Source organism: Schistocerca cancellata, chromosome 11, assembly GCF_023864275.1.
Source record: "Schistocerca cancellata isolate TAMUIC-IGC-003103 chromosome 11, iqSchCanc2.1, whole genome shotgun sequence".
Lineage (NCBI taxonomy): Eukaryota > Metazoa > Arthropoda > Insecta > Orthoptera > Acrididae > Schistocerca > Schistocerca cancellata.
The window spans coordinates 16168798-16186498 of NC_064636.1; the positions used below are offsets into that span (position 1 = coordinate 16168798).

At 42.8% G+C, this 17701-nt stretch overlaps 1 protein-coding gene across 1 annotated transcript in view; it reads left to right on the top strand.

Annotated features, from left to right (window-relative positions):
* Window positions 1–17701, top strand: part of LOC126108926 (zinc finger MYND domain-containing protein 11) — a 217231-nt gene that overhangs the window by 98803 nt on the left and 100727 nt on the right. The window contains exons 4-5 of the mRNA XM_049914296.1: window positions 11017–11141; window positions 15816–15977. Coding sequence (XP_049770253.1) covers window positions 11017–11141; window positions 15816–15977 — 287 coding nt within the window. The remainder of the gene's footprint in view (window positions 1–11016; window positions 11142–15815; window positions 15978–17701) is intronic.

Here is a 17701-nt window from a genome sequence, read left to right on the forward strand (position 1 = left end):
GTCTAATGCAATATCTTGTATAGACACGTTTTATTAACCTGACACGTTCCACACCATTACGAAGTGTCGTATTCGTGATCTATGGAACAAGTACTAATCTAATCTAATCGAGCTCGTGGTGGTTCCATAATGCTATGGACTGTACTTAAATGAAATGGACTGGATCCTACGGCCTGTTCGGCTACTCGGAGACCGTTTGCGGCAGTTCGTGGACTTCGTCTTCCCAAACGGTGATAGAATTTTTAAGGTTGACAATGCATCTCGTCACAGGGCCACAGTTTGCTATCGGTTTGCAGGACATTCTGGACAAGTCGAACGAACGATTTGGCAACCCGTCGAACACTTACGGGACGTAATCGAGAGGTCGGTTGCTCGAACTTCTGCACCGGCAACACCTTCGCAATTACGAACGACTGTAGAGGCGGCACAGGGGACTTAGGACGACTCGTTCGGTCCGCGGCACGTCGAGTTGCTGCACTGTGCCGGGCAAAACGAGGTCTGACACGATATTGGGAGGCCTGCTGTGACTTTAGTGTATGCACTGTGTGCATAGTAACATTGTACTTTTGACAAGCAATTTTTCTGAAACAAAGAATTGTGCTATACGTATGAGGGGCATTCGGCGAGTAATGCGACACTTTTTTCTGAAAGTGGATTCGTTTCATTCGGGATGGTACAGCGTATTGTTTCCCACTCTTTTAACTAGGAAACCTTATTTTTCGACGTACCCTCCATTCAGTGTGACAGCTCTATGCCACCCTACTGGCAGGGCCCGTATGCCTGCACGGTATCACTCTAGTGGTCTACATCGGAGCCGACACCTTCTTGCGTCGGTAACCTTCCCGTCGTCCACTTACTGCTTCCTGCGAAGTGTATCCTTCGTCGGACCGAATGTACCGAAGTTGGGAGGTGCGAGATCCGGGCTGTAGGGCGGAGGAGAAAGGACGGCGTAGTTAAGTTTTGTGAGCTGCTCTCGGGTGCCCAGACTTGTTTGAAGCCTCGCATTGCGTGGAGGAGGAGAGGTTCGTTTCAATTTTTTGTGTCGGTGCCTTCCGACGCTGTGGGAGTCCCAGCTGTGTGCTGCTGGCCGGCACGCGAGAGGTCCGACAGGTTTGTGCGCCCTCATTGCGATGACGAGATGCCTCGCCCAGTGACTCGTTGTCCTGTTGTTCGGTGCCAGATCTTGGTAAACTCTCCTCAAATACTTATGAATATCTAGTTTTCCTCTGAAAGAAACTCAGTGATAGCTCTCTGCTTACAACGCTCCTCCGTTACACACCATTTTGAAAATTGCGTATAGTGCCACCACCTATTGGAATTCGTGGAACTAAAGGGACTGAAGTGGGAATGTTCCGTGATGTCCCACAACAAATTCCACACGTTTTCATTCGAAATCAGCTGAAAAAAAAAGGAAGTGTTGCACTATTTATTGAACACTGTTTATAATTGGTGTAGGCCTAATGGCTGCGCATTGAACAATACAGATGTCATCCGAGAATGAAAAATTGACAGTATTTTTGCTTAATAGCTAAATTCCCACACACATTTACCTCAACTACAGTGTAAGTGTTATATAAGTCATGCACAGATCATGGTACTTGGGTTGTGAACTTTCAGCAAAAAATGCAACAAATGTTATTTGATGCGCATATTATACCAAGTATTTGTGTTTGAAATTTCTCGTAAACAGCTATAAAACGCGGAGGGCTAAAAAATCGACTATACTGTTCCAATTACATTAGAATTTATTTTATGCTTTTTTTATGTTATTTTGATGCTTTGTTTACTTTGAACTGGAAGAAGCATATTACTGAGCTTCCCAAATAGTTAAATCCGGCTTCTTTTGCTCTTCGTATCATCGCTAGTGTTGGTAATAAGCAGACCAGCCTCCTAACGTACTTTGCATATTTCCACTCGATAATGCCTTACAGAATAGTTTTCTGGGGTAACCCGCCACTTAGACATAAAGTATTGATTGCAGAAAAGAGAGCAGTGAGAATAATTAGTGGTACTCACCCAAGGACGTCATGTAGGCACCTATTCAAGGAGTTAGGTATTTTAACTGCACCATCAGAGTACATAACGAAATTTGTTTTAAATAGTCCATCTCAATTCGCAAAGAAGAGTGGTGTTCAGATGTACAACACTAAAGGGAAAAATGACCTTTCCTATCCGTTATTGAAGCAGTCAGTTGCTCAGAAAGGAGTACATTATTCAGCAACAGAAATCTTCGATCATTTTCCCAACAACATAAAGTGTCTGGCAGGTAGCAGATCAAGTTTCAAATCTAGCTTAAAATCATTTCTTTTGGACAGATCCTTCTATTCCATGAACAAGTTTCTGTTTCAGAATAGCACTATTTGTGTGTGTGTGTGTGTGTGTGTGTGTGTGTGTGTGTGTGTGTGTGTGTGTGTGTGTAGATCTTGTAATCTGACTTGTTCCACATCATATCAATAATATAATCATGAAAATGATCTACGGAACATGACAACTAAACTAAACTAAACTATACACTAAACATTAACTATGAAATGAAATGAAACAATTGGATTTGTTGGTAGAGTTATATGCCATTCTTACTTGGGTGTTTCAACCATCTGCAAACTAATAAAAAACTTAATGCATGAAGAAATTTAACCTTACATCATTATGCAGCATCTCTGATAATAAATTTGTTTAAATGAAAACACTGCAGCTCTTTGTTACATTAAGTCTCAAGATGATTTGCTCGATAGCCCAAAAATCCATCTTGCTACGTCTCTCCCTTCAGCAATAATCCTACGAAGTTCTCATTCCATTTGCACGTGGAAAGTTCATCTGAAAACAAAAAGCAGTGGCTTATTTAAACGGACACTTCCGTAAGGTGTGTAACACCTCCAGTCTGACCAAAAGTGTGCAAGGGTCGCTACTAGGACAGTGTCAGTCGTATCTCTTGTACGCTGCCGATTCTCTGCAAGATTTGGAGCTCGGCACGCTTTTTTCGGCAGGAGGTGCTGTCTGCTTTTTTGTTCGACAATGTCCAAGTGCTACCCTATACGACATATTTGGCTCTGTTCAAAACTTGGTGTTGGCTACTCGGTGTCTTAGGGTACGGTCACATACTTGTCCCATTACCCAATAAATAATCCTGTTACATTTTTAATAATTATTAATTGCAGCACTAGTACGGGCAGTTACATAAATAAAAAAATTGTATACACCAGATGGTTTACCTTCAAGTGTAAACTGTTCATTAAACCTATTTGTGAAAGCAGCACGACAGATAGCTACTTGTTATTATGAAAGCATTAAGTGTGATTCCCCACATTACTGTTTAGTGCTAAAATTCGTATGTGTAATTGTGGAAGCATTCACAAGTTTTGAGACATTGTATTTAAATGTAATATTCACAAAGGTAACTGTTGTAAAATTTTATAAGTCCAGGAGCATCTGTTCAAAATTTAAAGTGCATCAAGCTAGCTATTGAAATACACTGAGGTAACAACATTTGTGGGATACCTCCCGCTATCGTATCAGACTTACTTTTGCCCGGCTCAGTGCGGCAACGCCACGTGGTACGGGCTCGACAAGTCGTTGGAAGACTCCTGCAGAAATAGTGAGCCGTGCTGCCTCTACAAAAGCCCGTGTCGCCAGTGCAGGATTCACGAACTCACTTCTCGATTACCTTCCGTAAATGTTCGACAGGATTAATGTCGGGCAATCTGGGGAGTCAGATCGTTCACTCGAATTCTCCAGAATGTTCTCGGAGCCGATCGCGAATGCTTTTGGCCGGGTGACACGGTGCACTGTCATCCGTAAAAATTTCCCCATTGTTTCGGAACACGAAGTCCACGAATGACTGAATGTACGATTTGCAGTCGGTGAACGGTTCAGTCGGACTGGAGGGGCCGAGTCCATTCCGTGTAAACACGGCCCCCACCATTACTGACCACCACCGGCTCGCACAGTGCCTCGTCGACAACTCGGGTCCGTAGCTTTGTGGGGTCTGCGCCACACTCGAACCCTACCGGGACTCGTCCGACCGGGCCACTGTTTTCCCGGTCATCCGGGGTCCGTTCAAAATGGTCACGAGTCCACGAGAGCTACTACAGGCATTGTCGTGCAGTTAGCAGAGGCACACTGTAAAAGTTCACAGCAGCCCTAATAATTGTTCGTACCATAATTCGACCTGCCAATAGACGATACTAACTAGAAAGGTGATACGATTTGCCTGCCCATTTTGTGTGTAACTAGGTGTAGCATTCGCTATGAATAAACCGATTAATTCATTATGTTGCCCAAGAGTTTGATGGAGAACTTCAAATCTCATATTTTTATCGACACCTACAAATGTTAAAATCCCCCCCCCCCCCCCCCCCCCCCCCCCCCCACACGCACACGCACACACACGCGCACACACACACACACACACACACACACACACACACACACACACACACTCTCTCTCTCTCTCTCTCTCTCTCTCTCTCTCTCTCTCTCTCTCTCTCTCGACAGGTGACAGGGTGTTCTGTGCACGATTCATCACACAGAAGAGGTGGCTACAACTGGAGCCTTCTGCCGAACCCGGCAGACGACACTCCTGTCACTGCTGTTAGCAGAGAGAGAGGCCACAAAGTAAGCCAGCTAAGAGAAGGCCACCAGTTAGACAACGAAGCTCCTGAAAGATGAGTTTCACCGTTGTGCTTGTAGGCTACTGGGTGCCGCTGGGTTGGGGTGCCACCACAGTGTGCATTCAGTCAGAAAAAATCATTTTGAGACCACAAAACGTGTGCAATCCAAAAATTTGTAGTTACAAATTTGGCACAAATGCAAATGAAAGATAATAACAAGAAGAGAAATTGTGCGTAATTCCCTCTTGGTAGACATCATAGTTCTTGACATATTGTGGATTAAGATTTGAAAATACCTATTGACTTAAGAAATTAGTAACTTCGTACCACATTAATCAATTTTAAAGAACCAAGTGTCCACATGCAATGCACTAACAGCTCTGTCAAAATACAGTTTTGTAATTTTTGTTAATTTAATACATTTTGAATTGAGCCACAATGTTAACCTCAAAAAGTCATACTATTTTAATGCTGCCGTAACCCTTTAACACCAAATTTCGCAGTACTGTCCTAATGGATACATTCGTTGTACGTCCCACATTGATTTCTGAGGTTATTTCACGAAGTGCTGACAAAACTACACAAATGCCGATACTGTCAGTCATTAAGTTGGGGCCTTTGGCCACTGCGTCCTTCGTGGTGAGAGTTAGTGCCAAGAATTTGTTTTCTCGACACACACCGAACACTGTGGGTCTCGGAATATTGAGTTCCGTAACGTTTTCCGAAATGGAATGTCATTCAAAATTTGTGAATTCCAGTAGTGCAGGCATAATGACGTCGGAAACACGTGAATCACCCGAATACAAATGACACCTCCTCCAGTGCACTGCCCTTTTATACCTTGTATGCGCGATACTAGAGCCATCTGTAATTGTGCATGTCACTATTGCACGACTTTTGTCATCTCGGTATATTTGCAAGTCAAAATGTGCAACAGCTCAAAATTAGTGCACGAACTAAGTGTCGGAACTCGTCCAAGTTTCCAGAACTCCTGTGTGTCCACAGAGCGGGCACCAAAAAAAAATTTCATAGTTTTATCCATTTTGTCGCACGAAACCGTGATTGCCACGCTGCTCGTTCAACTGTGTGTCAGGCTTCACCGACTTTTAAAGCGAACTGTCCTCGCACGACGTGACTGCAGCCCTTAAATAGATATGATCTGTCATTGCAAAATTCTCAAACTTAGGTTCCACTAAGGTGTCGTGCATCCTGTACTGACTACATGTATGTTATATGAATAGAATTTCACCAGCTTTCCTGTGGAGTCAATGGTTTTTTGCTAGGGTCCTCATTAAGTACGTGTCAGTTGCTGAGATAGTGAGCTTAACCTTATTTGCGTTTATTTATTGTTAAACATAATAGAATTTACAGGACTACACATAACTGCTGCCTCTACTGCTTTTACGTTCATTGATTTATAACTTATTTTGCATTAAAATAGTATGACTTTTTGAAGTTAACATTGTGGCTCATAATTCAAAATGTTAAATTAACAAAAATTACAAAACTGTATTTTGACACAGATGTTAGTGCATTGCCTGTGGACACTTGGTTCTTTAAAATTGATTAATGTGGTATGAAGTTACTAGTTTCTTATGGCAATCGGTATTTTCAAATCTTAATCTACAATATCTCAAGAACTGTGATGTCTACCAAGAGGGAATTAGGCACAATTTCTCTTCTTGTTATTATCTTTCATTTGCATTCGTGCCAAATTTGTAACTACAATATTTTGGATTGCACGTGTTTTGTGGTCTCGAAATAATTTTTTCTGACTCTGAATGCACACTGTGGTGGCACCCCAACCTACCGGCACCCAGTAGCCTACAAGCACAACGGTGAAACTCATCTTTCAGGAGCTTCGTTGTCTAGCTGGTGGCCTTCTCTTAGCCGGCTTACTTTGTGGCCCCTCTCTCTGCCAACAGCAGTGACAGGAGTGTCGTCTGCCGGGTTCGGCAGAAAGCTCCAGTTGTAGCCACCTCTTCTGTGTGATGAATCATGCACAGAACACCCTGTCAGCTGTCTAGAGAGAGAGAGAGAGAGAGAGAGAGAGAGAGAGAGAGAGGAGGGTTGAACATTTGTAGATATCGATAAAAATATGAGATTGAAGTTTTCCATCAAACTCGTGGGAAACATAATGAATTAATTGGTTTATTCATAGAGAGTGCTGCACCTAGTTACATACAAAATCGGCGGGCAAATTTTATCACTTTTCTTAGTTAGTATCATCCATCGGCAGGTTGAATTATTATATGAACAATTATTAGGGCTACTGTGGACCTTTATAGTGTGATAGTTTAATTCAGAAAGATGATGCTGCAATGACAATCTTCCTTGTGCAAGGGGAACTGAATTTAACTGTGAAGAGCAGCACGGTTGGGCCTAGCTATTGTTAGGAAATGTTAGCTACTAACTCAATAAGAGCAGTAAATGGTAATCCGTTTATTTAGGAATGAAGAACTGATTAATTTCAAAACAGTGGAAAGTCCAGGATGAGAAAGCAGTGAAGTGGAAAGGATAGATTGGTACACACCACATACTAATTGCACACTTCTACTTGACCCCTGAATGGAGGATGCTAGGAGCGGAAGCCTGCGATCAGTTCGTAGCACATCGGCTGCCGAGTCGAGCTCTGTGTCCCACTCCCGGACCAGCGAGCTTACAGCTTGTAAAAGAAATGAGCACATAATGGATTAAAGTCTCATCAATGTTGACGGCGAGTCGCTAGAAGGACCGGGTGCAGCCTTTTCTCGTATTTCCGTAAGTAATATTAACTGTCGCTATGCACACCACACGTGGATCAACAATATGTCACAACAGTTGCCTGCTGTTAACAACAATGACGGCAGTAGCAGCTTACATATTACTGTGGCACACAATACTACTACTAAGCAAAGTTTGCAACAATCGTAAAGATTGTGGAGCGGTACGAAGACGGCAGACTTCTACTAATCGGAGGGGGCTGAGTAAAAGTGTGCAACAAGTTGAGGAGGCATTGAGTGGCTCACAGGCACAATGAAAAAGCGTAATAGAAATACTTCAGCTTTTGGACAAAACCCTTCTTCAGAAGTAGAGAACTTGTACACATTCCCACACGAGAACAACTCGCACACCCGCAGCTTCTGACACCCGGTGGAGGCAGTCTGTCGAGCTGTGGTGCCAGGTGACAGAGGCTCTGAATGTGAGTTGTTGTTGTTGTTGTTGTTGTTGTTGTTGTTGGACTGTGTAAGAGTTTTCTACTTCTGAAGAAGGGTTTTTGCCGAAAGCTGAAATATTTGTGGCATGCTTTTTCATTGTGCCAGTCTGCTACTCAGTGCCCCCTTCTGTGTGGTGAGTAGCATTCTGTCCTCCCATATCATTTATCAACTGATTGCGTTAGTATTTGTTAATGAAGGAGAGACGTTTTTGCTGTAGGCAACACAGTCATGTTTTGTACAAAGCTCTCTATTAACCAACCCTTATCCGTGTCTGATCGGTAGAAAGAAAAGGGTTTCAATGAACAGTGGCAACGTACCGTATTTACTCGAATCTAAGCCTCAGTCTTTTTCCGGTTTTTGTAATCCAGAAAACTGCCTGCGGCTTAGAATCGAGTGCAAAGTAAGTGAAAGTTCTGAAAAATGTTGGTAGGTGCCGCCACAACTAACTTCTGTCGTCGAATATATGTAGCGCTACACAGGCATGCTTTGCAGGCACAAAGATAAATTCTGGCGCCAAAACCTCAGCGTCAGTAAATAAATTAAAAAAAAAGTCGAAGACGAGCTTTTTTCTCTGCCCCGAGTTTCGACCACTGCATTTTCATACATTATCCAACGAAGTAAATACAAATTCCGTATTGTTCATCTTCGAATATAGCAGCAATTCAATGTACTACGAAAATCCGACTGGCAAGACTGTTTGGGATGTTTATCAATACGGCCAATTCTACGTTCTGAATTTTTTCCTACCTGTGAGAAGAGATGGTTGCTAATAGGAACTTTTATGAATTGTGAATCACATGCTGTATTCTCTTCACCATAAGAATAATACGAACATAAACATTTTTCCATGTATTCTTTTGTGATTGCTGATATCTCATTTAAATCCTGTCTGCCTAATAAACCACGAAACTATAGTGAGAGAACAGCAAACGTGGAAGAATATACGTATCGTGTCATGTTTACATTCGTATTATTCTTATGCCTAATAGTGATAGTCAGAAACGAAGCACAGCAATTGAATAGATTCTTAAATCTAAGATGAGTCTAATTTGTGTGCAGAATGTAATATACTCAAGAGGCGTCTGCAAAGATTTTCAAACGGAGAAAAATTTACGCTAAACTCTCATTCAGAACATCTATTATACGCAGTCTATTATTTTGTTCTTGTTGATCATTATCAAAGAAATCAGCAGTGTAAGTAACAACAAATAGCAAGCAATCTATTCAAACCAGACGAAGCACGTGAAAAAGGAAAGGTACCCGTATAAACACGGACGGAGCGCCTGACGCATAGCAATGGCTACCTGGTAGAGCTTAACTGCTAACCTTACGACTAGAACCAAACTACTGTAGCTGTATCGTCATTCATTCGACCTAAATTGTATCTCATATTACAATGGACCAACTTCGTTTCAATTTGGAGGTGCGCCCTAAAACTTTTCTCTCCCTTTGAATTTCGAGTCTCAAATTTCAGGTGCGGCTTAGATTCGCTAAATTTTTTTTTTTTTTTTTTTTTCCTTGATTTAGAGTCTCATTTTTCAGGTGCAGCTTAGATTCGAGTGCGGCTTAGATTCGAGTAAATACAGTAGCTGAAATAGTTTATAATAGACACACTCAGGTACACAAAATAAGAGAGCAAATTGCCACACTGAGAAAAAAGAGAAAATATTCACTAGCATCCCATATGTACCCCCCATTTCACAAAATACTGTTAACCCTACAACATAAAAACAGAGCCCCAAAAATTCAGCATCAGTGGAGTAGACAAAGTTGCCCTGTTTGCTGTGTAGGGAAAACAGGCAGAAATTTCAAACATGTTTCCAAGAGCACATTACTGCATTCAGACATAACCACTTTGAGAAATCAGTCATTTCACAGCATATTCTGTAAATGAAAAACATTATCAACAAGATAGAAACCAGAATGATGATAAAACAGAGGGGCCAATGATAATAGCTTAAATCTGTTAAAACAACGTGAAATACACCTCCGTAAAATCGGAGAGATTGAATCAATGTTAAATCACTAACAGATTTCACTACCAACAGTTATTTTAGTAATTTAAAATACATATTTAAAATTTCTTTCCTTACATATGTTGATTTATTTAAAACTCTGATGTCTTATACTACATAATTAACGACATTCTGGGAAGTGTTTTGGACTGTACAAAAATGTGTACGTGTTGAGCGACGTGAATGTGATATATCAACATCTGCTGACATTAATGTTCTCGGATTTTTTGGTAGGAGTGTCACAGTTTCTCATCGTATCATCTATCGTGTAATTCACAAATTTTGGAACATAACATCTGATGTTCTCACAATAGAAGCATATATTTCATATCACTTTACTCGAGATCAGTAGTAAATGGTGTATTAAAATGATAGCTCGAGTTGATGATTACACAGTCTCCTACAAGCATTGTCTCCTAAAAAAAAAAAAATTATGAAATTTTCAGCTACTAAAGGCCTTAATATTCACACTGCCTGTCTATTGAGTACAGTCGTGTCCAGAGGTGTAAAATATTAATAAAACTAGTTTCAATTAAGAATGAACAAAATGTAGTGGGATGGAGGCTACAAGTGTCACAACACACGACTTCAGCCAATCACAAACAGCAGGTAGTGGCAAGAGGAAGTGGAAAGAATGGTCATGCTTTCCGTACAACACAGAGCTTTGTGCAAGTAGCCACCCCCCCCCCCCCCCCTCTCTTGCACCACCTGCCCTTCTGCTGTTGTAGCTGTGAGGTGCCTCGTATTACATCCTTCGTTCCTAAACTCGACCTAAGCAATAAACATCTTTCTATACCTGTTCTTGATTATAATAGGTGCAAACTACTTGTAATACCTCACAATTTTAACTTCTTTTGCATATTGATTAAAGTGTTACCTGCATGTCGGCTAAATTTTATCATTTTAGTTAACTGTTCGTGTATCACTTCCAAGAAACATAACAACATTGTTACCATTGGGAGGGGTGTGGGAGAGAGTAGTCTCTGAAATAAATTTCTGAATGCAATATGAGGATTGATGCACTAATAACCGAGTAGTTAAGCTCAGTGACCATCATCGTCACAGCATAATCTTAAATATACAAATCACACATTATAAACATGTACAACTGAACTGGCAAGTACAAGCTAAACATTGCTTTCAGTGTCACGATGTGTGTGTCGTGTTCGAATAAAATTCTTTTTTATTTTGCAGACGAGGTGCGCAGGCAGCTGAATCACTGCGTGCGCGACAACCTGATCCGCATGATCAAGCGCATAGGCTGCAAGGGGTCCAAGATTGGCATCGAGCAGGAGGGCTACGCTCTTCCAAAGGAAGGGGTGAGTGGTGACGTTTTCTCAGTGCGATAGCTGATTTGATGCAGCTTTCCACACTATTGTAACCTGTGCAAGCCTCTTCCTCTCTGCAGTCTACTGCAACCTACACCCACTCGAGTCTGCCGACTGTAGTAGAGACGTGGTCTCTCTCTACAGTCTGCACCTTACACACACACACACACACACACACACACACACACACACACACACACACACCTCCATTATCACATTGACAATTCCTTGATATCTGAACACGTGTCCTACCAGCCAATCCTTTATTTTAATCAAGTTTTACCATAAATTGTTTCCCTCCCCAACCTGATACAGTACCTCCTCATTATTGTTGTTGTTGTTGTGGTCTTAGTCCAGAGACTGGTTTGATGCAGCTCTCCATGCTACTCTATCCTGTGCAAGCTGCTTCAGCTCCCAGTACCTACTGCAGCCTACATCCTTCTGAATCTGCTTAGTGTATTCATCTCTTGGTCTCCCTCTACAATTTTTACCCTCCACGCTGCCCTTCAATACTAAATTTGTGATCCCTTGATGCCTCAGAACATGTCCTACCAACCGATCCCTTCTTCTAGTCAAGTTGTGCCACAAACTCCTCTTCTCCCCAATCCTATTCAACACCTCCTCTTTAGTTATGTGATCTACCCATCTACTCTTCAGCATTCTTCTGTAGCACCACATTTCGAAAGCTTCTATTATCTTCTTGTCCAAACTAGTTAAAAAGTGGAAATCCAGAATGGGATAATAGTGATATTATGAAAAGGATATTTGCCTCTCACCATTTAGCAAAGATGCTGAGCCGCAGATAGCATGACGAAACTTGTTATGAGTTTTTTTGTAGTACCTATTTGCAACTCGGCATCTCCGCTACATCGTAAGTAGCAACTATCCTTTTCACAATATTTTCAGTACCCCAGTACTGATCTTCAGTATTCTTCTGTGGCTTCACATTTCAGAAGCTACTATTCTCACACGGTCTGTATTGCTTATCGTCCGTGCTTCCCTCCAAACAAATAGATTCAGAAAAGACCTCTTAAACCCAAATTTATATTGTGTCGAAAAAGCGTTTTTGCATTCTTGGGAACTTTCATCCCCTAACACACATTTCTTTGTATTTAACCGAGAATTGAAATACTAATTTTCATAAATTTAGCTTTAAAAATTTTTTAATTCCCTTGACAGATGGTGCAGTTTTAAAAATGAATGGCAAATTGATTATTTTTTATGGGCAAATGTACAGCATAAGCTGCAGCATATGTCCAAGTCTTTGATGTGTTACTTAAAATCCTTCAATATGTTCACCCTCGGTCACAACACACATTCACAGGGTAATCAAATTTGTGCCACAGTTCGCGTAGCACTTCCTCTGTGACGGCCTACAGTGTGTGCTTTCTTGCTTTATCCCATCTCACAATTCCTCCAGGGACACCGGCATTGGCAGTACACAAACTCAGTTTTTCACAGATCCCTGCAGGAAGAAATAGCAGCGTGTTAAATCTGGCGAAGGTTGCAACTGGGGGAGAACATTATCGTGTGCCGTTGCAGCACATCTGATTCGGCATTGTTGAAGAACACGATTAAGCTATTGCACATTCCTGTGAAAGTGGGATGGGGCACTGTCCAGTTGCAAAATGTAAGAATCGTAACTGGTGTTCAGCTGGGATAACAACGAGGTTTCTGATGTGCCCAGAAGTTAGTTTCCAGTCATCTTTTGTCGTTTGAAGAAAAATAAGCCACACACTTTCTCGTGCGACACCACACAGGAAACACTCACTATCGGAGAGTCACACCGATGCTCTGTCTGCGTATGCGATTTCTCGCTTCCGCAGATACAGACGTCGTGTGTGTTTTCACATTGCCGCTTATGTGGAAAGTGTCTCAGTCACAGGAGGTGAATCTATATACGAACCTAGCATTCTCCATTTTTAACTGCAGCTGTTAACGAAATCGCACCTTTTCACTTTGTTTGCTGGTGTAAGGGGCTGCACTAATTCCAATTTGTACAGTTTGAAACACACCTGCTTATGCAACACCCTCCAACTGTAACCTTTAGCACAAACAATTCCACGCTTGCTTCCATAAGTGACTCGAGAGGACTGTGGTGAAGCACCTCGCACAGTCTGTCGGCATTTGAATCTGACACAGAAGGTAGAGTGGGACTTGTCACCTTACCAAGGCGTCCAGTTTCCACGAAAGGTAGGTACCACCCACCTGCGTCATTCGTGTGTGGTGGGTCATTTCTAAACTGTCCACAAAACTCGCGCTGCTCTGCAACCACAGATCTGGACACCTTAAAACTGAACACACAGAAAGCCGTTTTGTGTTGTGATGCCATCTCGGAAACGGGCAAGATGCCTGCGCAGTTAAGCGTGACAAATGAACAGCTGGTAGTGCACCAAAAACTTGTGACAGTTGCCACTGCTTTATGCTGTAAGGTTTGCCCATACACAATAATAATTTGCTTTATTATTAAGCTCGCACCATTCATTTATAAACACATTATATAGACCAGTACAGACATAACCGGGAATCCTCGTACAGGCTAGGCCAAACGTGAGTGAATATTGTAGAGGGGCAAGCAGGTGCATTCAGCAATGCTTAAGTAAAGGAAAGAAACAATATTATGCACCTATGGCAGTGACAGTTCAGAGTGCAGTACACACTGAGCACTCTGAATGAAGGCAAGCTGACACACAGTCTTTTTTGGAACTTCCTTCTTATGAACCAGTCTCTAAACAGTACTCGGAAGATAGCTGAGACGATCCTGGGTGTTCGTCAGTGTAATCACATTTGAAGAAAGCAAATTGAGTCAGTTGTCTGAATCTGTTTGCCACAAATTGAATCTGCAGAAAACATTTAAACACAAAGGACTTGTTCTCTTTGCCACGCTTTAACTGTGGACGATAACAGTATCGTATCTGTAGTAATTCTGAATGGATGGGAAAAGAAATGTCATTTGATTGTTCAAGCCCAGTACATTTAGCAGGATCACCATTTCAATTCAACATCTGCTGCATCTATGTCATTGTGTAGAGCATCGTCTTCATTTGCTGTCCGAGAATGAACTGAAAGAAAAATTCGACTTCTGCTGTGCTAGTCTGTGCAGTCCTGCTCCACCGAGCATGACAGAAAGGGATTCGAAAATGTTACTGATTTTCTAGCTTATGCTTTCACATTGGGTGACTAAAGTGTCGTGCTTGCTGGAAATTTCCCGCTGGGTTCCAATGCAAGAACAAATGTGTGTGGAAAGAAGGGTGCTATCCATTATAATAGCGGGCATTATCACCTGTGAATAGACAGTTGGTGCAACTAAATCCCTGCCACCATAAATAATGTTCACTCCCTTAATGGCTGGAGACTCCCAGAACATAACTCTGTAGCACAGCAAATCTTGTCTGATCTAAATTAATTATCTGTTCTGGTGTAAAATTAAACTCTGTGAATCACCTTCCTTCCGTGACAAACTCGCCGGCTTTCTTTTCTGCGTCAGCAGCAAATCTTCTGCCAACTTTGAGAGATAGTGGGAAAAACAGTCTTGCCTTTTCTCTGGAACCACTGCAGCAACATTTTGGAAGCCTCGAATGTTAGGGCATTGTTCGGATCAGTTTGTGCTTCGAAAGACGTCACCCAGATTTGTAGCCTTCGGTCGTGTATAATTGCACACTGTATTCACATTGCAATGTACTGATCACATACCTCATTTTTAGTCGTACCATCTTTTTGAAGTTTTTTAGAAGTATGTTTTTGTGCCATTACGTCAGTGAATTTGATTCCAGTGGACACGTGTAGGGCGGCTCCAGGAGGGCATTGTTGTGGAGGATCATTTCCTCGTGGCTGCTTTGTCCAGATTTTGTAAGCATCAGCCAAGTAACCTTCAGGAAATTTTGTTGTATTCTCCTTTGTTGGCAGATAATACAAAACTGATTCAAATGGCTCTGAGCACTATGGGACTTAACATCTGAGGTCATCAATCCCCTAGAACTTAGAACTACGTAAACCTAACTAACCAAAGGACATCACACACATCAATGCCCGAGGCAGGATTCGAACCTGCGACCGTAGCGGTCGCGCCGTTCTAACTGAAGTGCCTAGAACCGCAGATAATACGAGAAACCACTTCCCTCATCACTGTCACATAATGCTGGACCGTTTTCTGAAGTCAGGTCATTCTCTATCTGTATCACAGGATTGTCCCCAAAATAACTTTTACCATCTTCATCTACGACTTCCGCATCTACAATAAGAATCCTATACTCTCCCTGTCGAGTAGTCGTTTCTAATCTGTTCGAAAACTGTGCTATCTACCCTAGTCGGTCTTTAATCCGAAATACCGAAGAAATCCACTAACAGCTTACCGACTGCAGCAGGTTTCATTGTGTAACAGCCCGAGCATTCACCTCTTTTTAATACGTAACTAGCAGACCTTTTCTGCTCCCACTCCTTTCCTCGCGCTCCGTTCTCCCGTCTCGCTCCTCCTACTTCCGACAGTCCGTAGCTCGTCAGATTGCACCAAATGTCTTTCCTTATTCTCAGACGTACGAGTAAACTGGTCTCTTCGAAAATCGGCGACGACTGTGCGTACCTTTCCTTGTCGCTGTACGTTACGTAGTGAAATATATCTACTACAGCAGTAATGAGTGGGAAAAGAATACTCGTTTTGTGCCGTAGGTGAAGGACGACGGGCACGACTGGTACTGCTTCTCGTGCCACCGCGGCGGCGACGTCATCTGCTGCACGTCGTGCCACCGCGTCTACCACCTGGCGTGCCTGGCTCGCGGAGAACTGCCGGACGAGGACGTCAAGAACACCTTCGTCTGCTCCGTCTGCAAGGTGAGTGTGTCGAGCGACGTGGCACCCCGTCGTTACGTGTCTTATCGAACCGGGGACCCGGAAACGACGGAGAGGCTTCGTCCCGGCCGTAGCCCTCGGTGGTTCGCTCCAGGCTACGGCCGTCCACTCACCCCTCTGCCGCCCCACACCTAACCCGGGGTTATTGTGCGGTACGGCCCTTGTGGGCCCTTCCCCCCCTCCTGAGAATGTCTCGTACCAGACGAGTGTAACCCCAAATGTTTACATCGTAGAGTAATTACGGTGTACGCGTACGTGGAGAAAGTGTCTGTGCAGCAATCACCGACACAGTGTAACTGATGCGGAGTAGGGGAACTGGCCCACATTCGCCAAGGCAGATGGAAACCGCCTTAAAAACCGTGCACATACTGGCCGGCACACCGATCTGCCGGGCGGATTTGTGCCGGGGACCGGCACACCTTCCCGCTCGGAAAGCAGTGCATTAGACTGCACGCCTAACCGGGTGGGCACTTGTAGGTTGCTATTTGTACTCATTGTGCTGATCCTGCAGGTAACTGCCATTAATTGTGAGCTGGCTAATATCTGTGGATTTGACAAAGATAGAATTAGTAGTTTTATTTTCTTTCCTTTTTTTGGTATTTATTACTTGAAGAGCACTCATTTTTGTATCGATAGTACTGAAACTGAATACACAGGTGAATTTATACAGTGGAATTTATTACACAAACAGAATTGGAAAAATAATTTCATTATTATGTGAGAAACCCATAAAAGAGCATTGCTAAATTTGTGATGCGTGAAGGCTGTCCAGAAACTGAGAGACATTTCGAGATAAAAAAGTTAATGGTATAGACAAACCAAATTTTAGTATACACGATTTAAAGGTACATTGTTAAGCTATTTTTCTACGCAGTCACCATTCTAATTGAGACACTTACGGTACTGTGGCACGAGCAGAAATGTGGCGCTCCCAATTACGACCTTCGGTTTATACCGGCACGCAGTTCGGTGTCAGTATCCGAGTGCAGTGAGCCGTGTCTTCGTTGCCAGCGAGAGGTGGTAATCTCTCGACACAGAATCTGTTTTGTACGGTGCGTGAGGAAACGCCTCCCATCCGAAACCCCGTAGGAGCTCTCCGGTACAATTTGCTGCACGTGGATGTGTGTCGTCACGAAAAAACAAACATTTTTGTGCCGAGTTTTTGCCGACACTCGTTTTGTATCGCTCAGTGTTTGACAGTATCTCTACAAGTTTTTGCGAACGAAAACCTACTTGCAGAAAGCACGTCACGTGTGGGATTTTTCTGCTGCGGCACCCGGTTTGACACAGCACAGAAAACAAAGTAGCAGAGACACAGACCACGTGCTGTCACCACTGCATATACCTACTGAGTGTAGGGACATTACTGCACCGAGACGGGGGCCGTAGCCGTGCCCACTGCTGTGGTAGGCCAAAACGTGTTACTTTCTCGTAGCTACAGCTACCTTGAATGTAAGGCCCCGAGAATGGTCAGGTCTTTTGTATATTTTTCAATTTTATCTTAGTCAGCATACATATCTTGTAATTTTTGTTCTTACTGTCAAGGGAATTCACTGTGGTATTCATAATTAACCCATTTGCTTATACGCCTAGCTCACAAACAGTCGCAGATTTGAAAGTTCATTATTACGCTACCATCTGTGGCACGTGCCGAGCAGATAGTGTCTTCCCGGTGTTTCTTCTTCTCCGTTAATAGGTGGTGTGAC